Here is a 15429-nt window from a genome sequence, read left to right as displayed (position 1 = left end):
AAAGCATTGTTTGGAGTAAGGCGTGCAAATACCACTGTTTATTGACACCTGGGAAACGCTACCAAGCTTTCTCAATCATCTATCCTGAAGTTAGAATCAGAGGGACTGCTGTTCCCCTGGTTAAAACAAAGGGCATGCTTCTTTGTTGCACTGCATCTAGCGCCAACATTTATATCAATGCAAAGTTAGTGCAAAATTTGTGTAAAAAACTCTACTATATTGAACAGGTGGAAGTGACTACACAACATGCAGCACAAAGGAGAATAAGGTCTGCACTAGACAGCTGTACTGCTTGGACCATTCAGGTATTTTTAAAGGGGTATTACCTCCCCTCCACACCCTCCATTGTGGATGCAATTATATCAGTCTAAAGGTGTTTTTTTTACAGTTTAATGAACCCCCTACAGGAAGGGGAATAATCTACATAAGTAAAAGTGTTTTTCTAAATGATCACAGTGATCCCTTCTGCCTTGGAATCTATAGGTGTAGACCAGGCTTCAGGCCCAATGCATTTCAGTGAAATTTGGAGAATGGTCTAAAGGGATAACAAATCACTCTTGTCAAAATGTTTTACTATTTGATCTCTGCTTTTTTATCAGGTCACCCTTCTAGGAAAATAATCCGACTCTTAATTTTTTCATTCAGGCTGGAGTTTTTTCCTTTCAACCCAGATTCAGTTGCATTGCAAAAACATCAGAACATATTCATGGAGGTCATTATTTTATATACAGCATTCATATTTTTATTTGAAAGTCAAAGTAGTTCACATGTTCAAAACTCCTCTGAAAAAAAAGCAAAGTGTTCGGAAGAGAGGAAGGAACCCCAAACCCTTTTTATTACATGAGATAGGTGGGGGTGGAGGGAGCTCAAATTTGTAATGAGTTTGAACATATAACAATTTATCAGGACAGTACAATGTAGATTATGTGCATTCCATTAAACCAAGGACTTGAATGCAATTTATGAAAATATGGTAAAGGATTGTAAACTGTAACACCAGTGCCACTGGACACCATTGTTAATTGATCATTGGTAGGAATTATTCCCCTAACAAATGAATAACTGCTCCAGAGCAGTTGTTGAACTCCCTCTGTTGATATATCACACTCTTGCTATTATGGATTCCATGAAAATCAGCATCATCGTGAAACTGCAGCTGAATTTCCACTGTTTTTATTGCTTTTAAATCCTCATCACCGATTGTCATTTATTTCATTTTGACACAGTTATTACTTCATAAACTTTGACACAGTTATTACTTCATTTGACACAGTTATTACTTCATCACTGACAGTTACATTTATACGTAGTTGTAAGACTTGAAGACTTGGTACCCAATGATACCAAACATAAAGGTCCTGATCCAGAACTCACTGAAGTCATATGGAAAGTTTCTTATTGACTTCAATGGGCTTTGGATTCAGCCCAAAGAGCCAAATTCTGCTCACACTTACACCTGTGCATCTCCATTGATGTCAATGGGTTTGCATGGGTTTGACCGAGAGTAGAAATACATTGGGCCAAATTCTATCATTTCTCACTCTCTCTCTTAGTTATAGGTTGTACTTTTATATACTTATGTAGGAGTCTGCCATATTCGCATCTCCATTAAACTCAGACTCCATGTTCTCAATCTATTTTTATTTCAGTATTTTTTTCCTTTTGCCACATGATGATGATTGGGAACCTGTCCTCTGTAGCCTATAAAAGTGATGTTTGTTAATATTACATAAAAATGTAATAGAAATGTGCTAAAATGTAAGTGGGGCCAAAGTTTAGATTTGACAATAGGGAGGGCATGGTAAATTGTGGGTGAGGTGAAGAAAGACAGCTCATAGCCAAGTTAGCGATAACTTAGGACATAACCCCAGGCCATTTTGTAAACGTGTTTGGTTCTAACAAGAGTTTTGGACATATGTAAATGTTCTGGTTGGATGCTATCTATACTGACAGTTATTGGAATGGCATTTACACAGTTGGTAAAGATAATGTTAAATGTTTAATATTAAATAGCCAAAGAGGGAGTAGAAGGTATTTTAATGAAGGTAGCGGAAATATAGATATGGTAAAAGATAGGCTTAATGCTAATTAATCAAGCGTGTTATTGTAAATTATTTTTTTAAAGGATAGCACATTAATTTTAGATTAGCATGCTCATCCACCATCAAGATACCATTAAAAAAAGGATTATTTACCCATTCTTCTCATTCAGGGAATGGACACCCCTGGCTGCACCATTTCATTTTGGAATGTGAGTATAAAAATGCAGTGTATGGTTTTATCATACTTCCTGTTTGCTTTAACCATCTATTCTATTTTAAATTTCTATTTTAAATGAAGTCTTTAATTCTATCACTTATGGTGTCATTCACAGTCTTTGACTAAACTAAATTTATCTGTAACCACCCCAGAGCCTCAAACCTAAAGAATTTAATTTGGTTATTGGTATTATTATTTATACTGAAAATACTGATTGAAAGTATTTACACCTCCGAGGGCTCACAGCTGGACCATTTCAGAGGTCTGAGTGCAGTTGCCTAAACATCAAAGCAAATTCTGACAGCTGAGATGAGGCCTCTCAGCTCAAAGCAATAAAAGCTCTTTCAGATCAGTTTTAGTGGTTACTTGACAAGTCTCTTTAGCATAAATGAAAACTTTCAGAGTGGCCCTGGGCACAGACCCTTTGGGGGAATAACTGTCACTATGGATCAATATGCAAACCATGTAAACTCATCAGGACATCTACAATGCCATGGTAGGGCCTGATCCTGAGAGGTGTTGGGTGTCACAACCAGGTCAAACCTAGCAGTTGGAGCCAGAGTCCAGTCACAAGACAGGAGTCAAGAATCAGCTGGGTCAGGATACCAGAAGGTCAGAAGCAGGAGATAGACTGGGGGTCAAAACCACAAGTCAGGAACCAGAGTCAAGATGGGTCAGGATACCAGGAGGTCAGAGGCAGAAAACAAACTCCAGAACCACAAGGTCCAGAAACACAAGTCAGATGCCAAGAAATCAAGGACATGGAGCCACGAGGCACACAGTCCCAAGCAGAGTGGAACCCAGTTGTTCAGACAACTTAATGTTTCCTGCTGCCGGCTTAAGTTGGGCCAGTCAGCTGCTTCAGGGCTCTGCCAAATGGACCTCAGGGCGGAGCCTAACCCTCGGGCTGGGCTTCATGGGTCCCAGATAAGCCATTGTCAGCAGACTGGCAAGTTGGAGTGTGGTTGTTCCCATGGCCTCTGAAGACCTAGGTTTGAACCCTGTGGGTCATGACACCAGGGACCTGCAGCTCTCATTGATGTCAATTAGAAGCTTGTGGATTTGGGTTAATGGAAGTTATAGCTGCTCAACATCTCTAAGGATCAGGCATCTAAAATCAACTCCTATGACAGTTAGCACAATGCACCATACATCCTCTCCAGCCAACGTGAAATGTCAGACTCAAAGATGGTGGCCTCTGATTCATGGGTGTAAATAGAAATTCACTACACACAATGAGCCATAGCCCTCAGTGCACCCATAATCAACCATTGCACACCATACAACCACTAACACAGCAGATGTGTTAAGACACTGAGATATAAAGCCTGCCCAAGCACCCTCAGAAATGTTGCTCCTAGAATTAAAAGTCATGCACTGTGGCACTTGTGATATACAGCTCCCTAGCTGCATGTCTCGGGTTAATGATGATGGATTTTTGTTTATGGCATCAAAGTATCTTAGCTAGAGAAAGGCCCAAGCCAACTTGGAACCAAACATCAGAGTTGTTTGGGCCTAACTCTAATGTTAGCTCTTGATATAAAAATTGTCACATTGTAAATCAGGCTATTTACAGTTTTCATTTGATACATTATACATCTTCAATTCTGATTTATACTATTTCTAATTCTTCATGTTCCCTCTTTAATGCAGCACTCATTATTGTAGATATTCTTGATTCCCGGAAAACAATTCATTCAGATCGGTAGTGGTTTTTGTTCTGGAAGGCAATCTTGGCTTGCCTGATTTATGATTTTTTTCCTCCAAGAGCTGCTGCCACAATTAAGCCAACCACCAGCACGAACATACCAACAGAAAGCAGTACCGTGATCACTATCATTCCTCCGGCCCGCCCTAAGAATGATCCATCATATGCCGAGAAGCTTGTCACTAAAATATAAAGACAAAATATTTAGAGAGTTAAAGCCATCGGGGTAGATTTTCAAACCAATGTTTCCCTTTTGCACCCTAGTGTGAGGGTGTAAGTAGTACTATTTAGTAGGGCTGTCATCGCAGTTAACAAAATAATGTAAAACTTTAGAGCCTACAAGTCCACTCAGTCCTACTTCCTGTTCAGCCAGTCACTAAGACAAACATGTTTGTTTACAATTACAGGAGATAATGCTGCCTGCTTCTTATTTACATCACCTGAAAGTGAGAACAGGTGTTCGCATGTCACTGTTGTAGCCAGTGTTGCAAGATATTTACATGCCAGATATGCTAAACATTCGTATGGCCCTTCATGCTTCGATTTGTAGGATCTAAAGTTTTACATTGTTTTGTTTTTTGAGGGCAGTTACGTAACAAAACAAAACAAATTCTACATTTGTAAATTGAACTTTCATGATAAAGAGATTGCACTACAGTACTTGTATGAGGTGAATTGAAAAATGCTATTTCTTTTGTTTCTTTTTTACAGTGCAAATATTTGTAATAAAAAATAATATAAAGTGAGCACTGTACACGTGGTATTGTGTTGTAATTGAAATCAAAATATTTGAAAATGTTGGAAAACATCCAAAAATAATTTAAATTGATATTCTATTATCATTTAACAGTGCGATTAAAACTGCGATTAATCATGACTTTTTTTTAAATCTCACGATTAATTGCAATTTTTTTTAATGGTTTGACAGCCCTACTATTTAGACATCTAAGCATGTGGTTTTTAGGTGCATTCAGGTACTTAGGCCTTGTTTACACACAAACTAGCAGTTTGTCTAAAGGTATATGTACACTGCAAACAGAGTTGTGATTGCAGGACAGTCTGACATACTGACAGTAGCTTTAATCTAGGTAGTGCAGCTAAAATAGCAGTGGATACATGAAGGTACAGAGTTCAGCAAAGGCTGGCAATAAAGGTATGTGCCCAGGGTCTCTGGCATGCCTGCACTGCCATGCTGCCACTTATTCACTGCAATTTTTAGCAGTACTAGCTCCATCAAAGCTAGCACAGATATCCCAGCCCATGCAGCCATCACTCCTCTGATTTCAGTGTAGTCGTACCCTAAACATTTGTTTTTTTAAGATCCATAAATTAAACTGGTGCAGTCTCCAGGTGAAATCTCTCAAATAAATTTTAAAATGGCTCATGTTAATTCAGCAAGGAATCCATTTATGCTAATTCAGTAGAAGTCAGGTATAAATCAATTTAAGAGTGTCCACGCCGAGCTTTTGCACTGGTTTAATTTAATCAGTTTTTAAACCAGATAAGTTAAATCCATGCAACTTTGTGTGAAGACAAGGCATTAGATATCTAACCTAGTGCAGGAAGTTGGTGGTTACTTATTTTTAAATCTCAATCAGATTAATTATTAGTTATTATTATTTAATCCTTGTACTGTAGTGATGAATCAGGCTAAATGAAACCACGGGCCCGCTTCTCACATGCCTTCCACCTTTTTGTAGCCTTTTACACCTGCGTAAATTAACTGATTAACTGCAAAGTGGATACAAAATACTTCTGGTGTAAATGATAATCCAGTCCCAAGTTTCTGCACAGTACTATGAACTGGAGAGAGAAAGGCTGGTGTTAAAATACCTTTAGCAGCGCAGCTTATTATCCTGTAACAGGGTGATTTTATGACTCAGAATGACAGGAGCTTAATGAGAATGACTGAAGTGACTTTTTCACTATGTTAGGGACTCACCATTGTTTGTTTGTATGGCATCTGACCAGCCTGTGTGAGCTCTTATTACCGCATTTTCATCCAAAATAAAGAAATTTACCCTTAAATAAGCATGGTAAAAAATAAACATTAGACATTCTCTTAAACAGGATCATACAAAATACCACTGTATGTTTAGTGCAGTTGTTAGCTCTGGATTGTTTTTAACCTAGGATAATATTGTCCACCATAATCAATAGCAAACTTTTTTTTATGATGGAAAATTGCTGTCACAGCCTGTTCTCGGTCTTCATAAAGAAGGACCTTCTGACTCCCATCCCACCATTACTTGAAATGGTTCCTTACTAAGATGGGCCCATGTCCAAAATGTTGAATTGGCATTCAGCTCTAAAGCTCACCTATATTTGGCGGGAGGGTTTTTGGACCTAGTGTTTTGGTTTGGTTCTGTCACTGTCTCTTATCACCTAAGAAACTATCTGCATGTTTCAAAACTCTGCATGGATTCGTCCTCCCTTCCTCTTTGACTTCATATCCACCCATACTCTTCTATCTCCACATTTCATTCTTAATTCATCCATGTAAGTGGAATTCTTTCTTTAATCTCTCTCTGAGTCACTTTACGGGCCTGATTCAAAGCCCATTGAAATCACTGGAAAGATGTCCTTTGAACTTGGTAAGCTTTAGACCAGGCCCTTGTTCTCCACCTATAACTTTTCTTTTTGTCTGAGTTTACAATTATGAACTATCACTTATGGTATTTGGTAATAAGGAAGCTTTCTAAAGATAATGCATTGCATTACTTAGAGCATTTTGATTTTCAGAAGAAGGTGCAATCAGAAAAATAGAAAAACAGTGCATGCATCCATTGCATCTACACAAGCTGGCATTGTACACTCAGATGCCCATATGTGCTTGCAAAATGGGATTCTGCCTCCTTGATTCTTAAGGCTATGTCTACATGGCACTTTTGTCGGTAAAACTTTTGTCAGTCAGGGGTGTGAAAAAAAACACACCTCTGACTGACAAAAGTTTTACCAAGAAAAGTACCAGTATGGACAGCGCTTTGTTGGCAGGAGATGCTCTCCCGCCGACATAGTTACCACCCCTCATTAGAGGTGGTTTTATTTTGTTTTATTTCTCCTGCCAACAAAGAGTGGTGTATCTTATAGTAGAGATAGTCTTAGCTGCCCTAGCCTCAGCATAAGTTAGACTAGGTATGGGGCTGCTGTAACTTGTAACAGTTGGCTATGAACTCTAAGGCTTATCTATAGAGTGTGGCAATGTGAACTAGAGGGGTGTGATTTCTGAAGTGCACCAATATGTTGTGCACTTCTGGCCTGTGTAGACCATGCTGATGTGCAGTAAATGCTCCTCAGTGCACATTTTCGTAAATCTGCTTCAAACAGCACTCAATTAATGTGCACAAGGGAACTTAGTTAACACCAGCAAGGTCTACATGATCCAATTAGTGCACAACACCCTGGTGCACTTTAGAAATCACACCCCTCTACCGTGCATTGTTGCACTGTGTAGACAAGCTGTAAGGATCCATACCCAGCTGTGAATTGGAAGAGCCCATTCAATTCCCTAGCACACCTTCTAGGCTGTAGTGGGGATTGGTTGGCATGGGAGCCAGGTCTGCCAGCTTTATGCCAGCTCTGAACCCACACCCCACTACCTACCACTGGAATTCTCAACTAGAGCTGGGTAAGAAATGGTTTTCCCGTCCTCCAAAACATGTTGAGATTTTGAAAAATGTTCCCATCCTAAATCAGGACAAAAAGTCAAAATCTCAAAATTTTAATATTTTTAAATGTACTATTAGCTTAAATTTAGAAACAAAATGTGGTTTCAAACCAGAAAACTGACAGTTTTTTGCTTAGAAAATCTCAAAACAGGACGTTTTAACAATTTCAAAAGTTTTTTCAACATTTTTTCGAGTTCAGAAATTTGTCAAAACTGATCCTTCCCCATGAAAAGTTTCAGTTTTGACAAGTCAGCAGTTTTCAATGAAAAAACATTTTGTCAACAAATTCCTAACCAGCTCTAGTCTCAGCCCAGCAGCTCTGGCCAGATTCTGAATACTTTGCAAAGGGGCTGGAACCAGAGTGGAGAATTTGTCCTGTGTACATAAGAGCCCATTTTTGAATGCATATGTATTTTTTTTAAGAGAACCTTCATTTTGTCTTCCCCGGAATATCTCAATCCTAAGGTAGTTGTGGAGCCTGAAAGGTTCATCTCTAAAACTATTGTGTTTGGGTTCAGTGGGTGTCTAAACAAAATGTATTAAACACTAGGGACCATGAATCAGAAGTAAGTAAGTTGCATTTTTTGGAGTGCACCTCTCCTGAATTATAGTGGAAATGACTGAACCACACAGGGCAGGAAACAATTCTTAAACAACTCTGAGCCTAGCATGTTTTAAAAAAACAAAAACAAATATTTAACCCTTTTTATATTTGCTAGAGAAAGGAAACCCTCTCATGCTTTCATGTTGCCAGCATCACCTTGTGTAAGAGTACTGACTTATCAAAGTCTAATATTTTAGCCCTACTGAATGCACTTTCATTTCAGTTGGCTCATACGGTACCTGTAAATCGACGATGGCTGAAGGGCTCGATTGCAGAAGGGGTCTTTAGGTTTTTCACAGACTTCTACCCCCACCTGGTAGCCTACGACTGTGATCAGCTTGTAGTTCCCATCATCAATGTCCATGCTCACAAGATCCCTGGCTATTCTACATGAGACACTCTTGAATTCTCCCGCAAAGTAAACTTGGGCAGTAGAGGAAGAGTAGAGGGATTTGATCTGATCGGTGTCTGTCACAGCTTGAAAAAGGACAGCATAAAAACTTCACATTAATCATATAATCAATCAATGCAGCAAGACTATAACCTATTACTGACGCTGTGGTTTGAAGATGTTATCTGAGGGCTCAAACATCCCATATAGGGGAATAAGGAATCATAAGGTGCCCCTTTCTCTCCCCTGTGTAGGCAACATGGGTTGTAATGTCTGGGAGAAGTAGCTGCCCTGGGGGTGTTAGTCCCTCGCCAGTGCAGATAGGCGAGGAGTGGATAGAGCATTGGCACAGGATGAGCTGACACAGAGGAGGGGAAGTAGGTTGCAGGAAAAAGGTTGGCACAGCTTACATCCTCCATGGAACAAGTGGGAAACAGGATCTGAATTGGGACTGAGTCATAATTCAGTCCCTGTTCTTTACTCCTCGGCTAGAATAAATATGTCGTGCCCCTTTCCCAGGGACAGATTGCAAGGTGCCAACCTAGTCCTCATTGTCTGTATTAATGAGGGAAGAAAGGATAGTGTGAAAATAGAACTGAACTTTGAAAATGATTTTCTCTCCCAACTTTATAGTGTGCACATAACTCACAGGCCACAACCATGGTGCCTCAACTAAGCAACATCGTGACTAGCCAGAGGCCACAGTAGTATATGGACTGAGCAGTGTGGGTATCTATAGGGCATGGATTGGATAACATGTCTACTTGCAGGAAAAACAGAAAAAACTTTACTGGCAATTCTCTTTGAAAAATGTTTCCACCTTTCTTACAGGTAAAAGCTTAAAACAAAAATTTTCTGACTAGCTGTCCCTGAAGGCCACACCATGTTGCAGGGAATGAGAAGCCTCCAGGATAATTATAGGGCACAGATGTGATGCCTGTGTCCTGGCCTTACAGAGCCACTAACGATGCCCACAACCCATGCAGCATGCATGGGATTATGAATAGGGGAGCAAGAAAAGCCCCCAAAAAGGAGCAAAAATTTATTTTTAAAAAATAGAAAAAAAAAGAGAAAGACAGATGAAAAGGAGAAGAAAGAATGGAGACAGAAGAGAGGACATGTCAGAGAGGGAGAACAGGCAGAAAAAAAGATGCCGCACATGTGTCAGAGCACGGCACAAGGATACAGGTGGACAAGTTAAAAGAATCAACACATTGAAAGAGAAAAAATCAAGAATACACCATACCTGGCAAAGCAACTTTATCACCAACAGCCGCTACTGCTGGTCTAATCGTGGTGGGTGTGAATTGAGAGGAAGAAATACACTTAGGAATATTAACAATGAAAGATGAACTCATTCTTGCTGCTAAAATCACGCTCGCATTTGGAAAGAAATCTAGTGCTGGAAATGAAAGAAAGATAATGTTAGAGCAAATTTGTCTCCATGTAAATATACGATGACCAGGAAATTTAGCTAATGAATATTGATATATTTATTAGAGCTGATGGGGAAATAAGTTTTTCCCATCATGAAAAATCTCTGAGGACACAATTTTTTTTTTCATTTTCATTGACATTTTTCAGGTTTTGGGGGGGGGGGGGGTTCGATGAAAACGAAAATTGTTCAACAAAATGGAAACGTTTTCACAAGAACTTCCTTTTAGTTGAACAGCCATTTTCCACTGTAAAAATGTTCTGATAGACAATTTTGGACCAGCTTCGCTATTTATCTTGTGCTTTTTTTTTTTTTTTTAAATGCTACAGACACTCAAGGAACAGATCAAATGTTTAGGAGAGAATCTTAGTTATCTTAATTAGGTGAATGTACCTATGAAACTTATGGTTTGCGATTACTACTAACGTAACTGGTTTTGAGTTCCTCACTGGGTCTGTGGTTGGGAGCGCAGCAGAAGCCCATCTTGAGTGGGGCATACCTTACCTTGTTCTGCCACAATCCCTCTGATAATATAATTATTGCTTTATATATCTATGTTGAAAAACATAAACAACATCTACTAACCTAAGAACTAAGCTTACTAGCCTCTGTGAAAAAGACGTGCTGCCACTCCACTAAAGCATCACTCCTTGCTATTTAAAGGAATTGAAGAGTAACACACTGTTTGATTTTAATAAATTGTTAATCCATTTTAAAATAATCTATTTTCAAAACATAGGGCCAGATTCTCTGTTACTCCAGTCCAGCCCTGAGCACAGGGCCCATTGGAAGCAGGGGAAGATGTGGCTTGAAGCTATGTTTGCACTTCCCTAATTGTGGCCCCAGTCCCAACCCAAAAGCTTTGATGCTTCCATTTTCTAAATTCAATGCCCAGGTGAGAAGCCAACCTCTCTCCAACAGCTATTGAAAAAGAGGAGGATGCCATCCCTTGAGTCTGTTTGGGAGCCCCATCTTTCCTATCAGCCATTAGGTAGTATGTGACTGATAAATTCCTACCCGGTCCTCTGACTCTGGAAAGGAGAAGGAAAATTCCCTCTGACAGTTCACTTCCTCTGTTCTCAGAGCCTTCTGCTATTTTAACCTTTCTGCAGCTTTCTTGCTGCTGTGGTGGAGGGAATGTGAAGAGTAGTAAAGCCTCCACTGCTCCACTCTTCCATCAGCTCTCTTGGCTGCAGAGAGGCTTGGGATTTTGGTTCTCTACCTCTCCCCCAGCCCTACTTTTCAGTCTTCCTCCTAGCAAATAGCCCCAGCACCTGCCACTGCTGATGCCCACTACTTTCCCAAGCAGCTGCAGAATGAACCTCATCTAATTCTTGTCAGCTTCATTGTTGCCCACATGATACTGAACAGCAGCTGTGAAATCTCAAATCGTCGGTTTTCACTCTGTTGCTGCTTCAGGGGTCTCGAAGCAGCAGCAGAAGCACTGGGGCTGTCTCACTGCAGACTTAGGAAGACAGCACTGCAATGGCTTACATTCTGTTCACAGCTGGAAGGGTTTCTGCATAACCATAAGGACCAGAACCCTTAAAATAAAATAGAAGAAAGCAAGCTTAGATTCTTCAGAAGCTGTTGGCAACCATCTGGGAAAATTTCTTACTTGCAGTGGACAAGTTAGTTTTTCAAGCTCTCTGTGTGGGTATTATATGTAATCAGTAGCAAGTCAGTTTATAGTGAGAAGCATTTGTAGTTATAAAACATTAATATTATAGCTAGTTTAAATATCAGCCTTTATACACTTAAAAACAACTCTTCTGCCACTCACAGAGGTGGTTTTATTATGCCGACGGGAGAGCTGGGGAGACGGGAGATGCGCTGCAGCGGCGCAGCTGCATTATTGCAGCTGCACCACTGCCACCAGGAGCGCCGCCAGCTTTTCTGCCACCCTAGGCGGCGGAAGGTCCCGCCCCAAAATGCCGCCTCCCACAGAGGCGGCGGAAGGTCCTGCCGCTGAAATACCACCGCAGTTGCCGCCCCCCAAATTGTAGCGCCCTAGGCGACCACCTAGGTCGCCTAATGGGTTGCGCCGGCCCTGACCACTGCACCACTATACGTGTAGACATGCCCTGAATCTAAAACTTAACTTTTGTTTAAATAACCAGATATGTACATTCTTTAAGTAAATCTTTTAATTAAAATGGGTTTTGCCCAGGTTGTAGTAATTTCCTCCAACGCCAGTGCAAACCAGAAAGTGAAACTGACTAGAAAGGGACTACAAAGAAAAATGAATGATCTAGTCTAATTTCACTCTTCAAGATGAGTGAAATGCAAAGTATAAACAGACAGCCTCACTAATGGAAAGTAAATTAGATTTGTTTAGAGAGTTAAATTTTCTGCTGATCACTTCAATGATGCCACTGGAGCTATCTGATATGAGTCTCCAGTTCAGCAAGGATGTGTATAAGGATGTGTCTAACTTTAAGCCCATGAGAACTCCCATTGTCTTCAGTGAGACTACTCATATGCTTAAAATTAGACACAAGCTTAAGTATGTTGCTGAACTGGGGCCTAAAACTAATGTAACAGAGTGGAGAATCAGGCCCTTAATATTCTCTAATGCAGGGGTTTTCAACCCTTTTCTCTCTGAGGCCCCGCACAACATGCTATAAAAACACGGCCCACCAGTGCCACAATAACTGCTTTTCTGCATATAAAAGCCAGGGCTGGCATTAGGGGGTAGCAAGCAGGGCAACCACCTGAGGTCCCACACCACAGGGGCCTCTGCAAAGCTAAGTTGCTCAGGCTTCAGCTCTGGATGGTGGGGCTCAGGGTTCCACACTTCAGCCCCATGTAGTGGAGCTTCAGCTTTTCTGCCCTGGGCCCCAGAAAATCTAATGCCAGCCATGCTTGGCGGCCCTCCTGAAATCTTCTCACAGCCCCCTAGGGGGCCCCAGACCCCTAGTTGAGAATGCTCTAATGTACTGTTAGTAATGACTGTGGGGTTTTTTACATGTGACTTTTAACCTGACGGTATTCCCCTTAGTCACCTCTGAGATAAAGCTTGGGCTCTCCTGTGCTTGCTGGAAGACCAGGTACAGCATTTTAGTCCGCCTGGATACCAATGTAATGTGAGCCAGTTCATTGTGCTCTCTACATGGCCTCTGGCCATTTGTCCTAATGCTAATTCTTTTTCTTTTTGCATTCTGATGTACTGATTTCAGTTGTATGCAGTGTAGCTCTAGCCCTGTGGGTCCCAGAATATTAGGGAGACAAGGTGGGTGAGGTAATATCTTTTATTGGACCAGTTTCTGTTGGTGAGAGAGACTCGCTTTTGAGCTACACAGAGCTCTTCTTCAGGTCCGGGAAAGGAACTCCCAAGCGTCTGTTCCACCTTGCATTTTGTTACGACCCTGGGAGTCCCTTTCCCCAGACCTGAAAAAGAGCTCTGTGTAGCTCGACAGCTTCTCTCTCTCACCAACAGAAGTTGGTCCAATAAAAGCGATTACCTCACCCACCTGACCTTGCCTCTCTGATTTCAATTTTGTTTACTTTGTTATGCTAAAGACCCTGATCTTTCAGTCCTTAGGCAAAACTCCCATGGAATTTTTCTTGCTTGAGGACTGCCGGGCTGGAGCCAAAGGGCCTGACTCAGCTCCGAATAGAAACCCAGAGCAACTTGATTGGATTGAACAGTCTTACTTTAGGTTTACACTGGTATCACAGAGAGCAGAATCTGGCCCAAAATGTAAAAATAAATAGTGCCATTAATGAATTACTAACAGTAGATTATATTCTAATACCTCCTTTCATTCAGAAAGGATCAACAGTTATTTAAAGAATGTACTTATCACTCATCAAAGACCTGATCCAACTCCTGTTAAAATCAATGGAAAGACTCTCATTGTTTTCAGGCAGTATTGGTTTGGGCGGTAAATGAACACGTTATTATACACATAATGAAATATGCTGTGAACTTCATTTTCAGAGGCGCTGAGCACCTGTACCTCCAATGACTGCTGAAAATCAACCTCTATATGAATACTGAATTCAGGGTGAAGAAAAGGGTCAAGAATAGGTGTGTTCGACCTTAAAAATGTCACACTCCTATAAAGACTAATAGGATCTCTATCTGCACTACTTGTACTCTAAATTAGGGTGACCAGCTGTCCTGTTTTTAAAGGGACAGTTCCGTTTTTTGGGACTTTTTCTTATATAGGTGCTTATTACCCCCCATCCCCTGTCCTGTTTTTTCACAGTTGCTATCTGGTAACCATAACTCTAATGATAACTAAAATGCACATATAGATAAATGAAGTGACCTTACACATTTCTCCTATGCATGTGCACTATTTATCTTCCTTTGACTAAGACAGTGCAGAACATTACCAACAACTTTCCTGCCATTAGTATTCTATCACCCTTTGGAAACTGGTTTGGGAGCATTCTGATCAGTGTGACAGATACCGCTGAATTACAAGATTGTTACAATGTATAAGTTTGTTGCAGTATCTCAGGCACATTTTTCTTTCTTCTTCTTACTAACTACGCCAGGAGAAAGGAGATCATACATTCTGGTACTTTCCTAATACCATTTTTTATTTTGGCTTCAATCTAGATAGTTTCTTTTTGCCTATTATTCATGTAGCATGGAGTTTTAATTTTTTTTCTTTGTTCTGTACACATATCAGATTTAAAGGACAAAATTCTTTTCTCAGTTACACCTGTGTAAATCTAGAGTAATTTGATTTCTTATTAACTTTATTATTATTACCTATTCTTATTGTTTTACATAGTGCCATGTGCATGCATGAGCTGTACATATCAGTAATTTTTTTAAGGAAAAGGTATAATTTCTTGCCCACAGTATGTCAGTGGAAGTTGAAGTCCATGGAGATACTTCAGACCTATGCTGGTGTCAATGATGGCAGAATTTGGCCTGAAATGGTTCAAAATTCTCTATCAAATAGAGTTAGGTTTTACAATCAAGGATTCATGTGGGAAATACATATAAATCTTCTAATAAATAATTTATTTGCCTGTAAAACTCCTTATATGTATGGCTCTACATAAATAATAATAGCAATATCGGAAATAAAACTAAATATTGCTATATTGTTTCCTGTTCATCTAAACCTGGGTTGCGCTGTTACAGCATCAATTCAGCTGAGCATTACTAAACATAAATACATTAATCCAAAGCATAAAATCCAATGTAGCTTGCTACTACTGAAACAGAAAAGTGGTACTTACAGATTTTGTCTAAACTGGACAGTTGAACAGCCCATCCTATTCCAAGGCAGCCAGCAAAGCAAATCAGCTGAATTAGCTTCATTGCTGTAATGTGAAGGGATTAGTCTAGCTTGGTGGACAACTGAGAAGTAAGTTTCTTGGTCTGTAGATTTTCTG

At 40.2% G+C, this 15429-nt stretch overlaps 1 protein-coding gene across 1 annotated transcript; it reads right to left on the bottom strand.

The window, feature by feature from the left end:
* Positions 1–716: 716 nt before the first annotated feature.
* On the bottom strand, positions 717–15429 carry UPK2 (uroplakin 2). The gene is made up of 5 exons (XM_024100403.3): positions 15274–15429; positions 9877–10032; positions 8479–8716; positions 5910–5989; positions 717–4149 (listed from the first exon to the last, which is right to left on the bottom strand). Exons 1-5 carry the CDS (start codon positions 15353–15355, stop codon positions 4007–4009), a joined length of 699 nt encoding a protein of 232 aa, XP_023956171.1. The 5' UTR covers positions 15356–15429; the 3' UTR covers positions 717–4006.

The sequence above is a fragment of the Chrysemys picta genome, chromosome 1 (assembly GCF_011386835.1).
Source record: "Chrysemys picta bellii isolate R12L10 chromosome 1, ASM1138683v2, whole genome shotgun sequence".
Taxonomy (NCBI): Eukaryota; Metazoa; Chordata; order Testudines; family Emydidae; genus Chrysemys; species Chrysemys picta.
The sequence above is the reverse complement of the archived record's forward strand: the minus strand, read 5'-3'. Positions and strand labels throughout refer to the sequence as shown.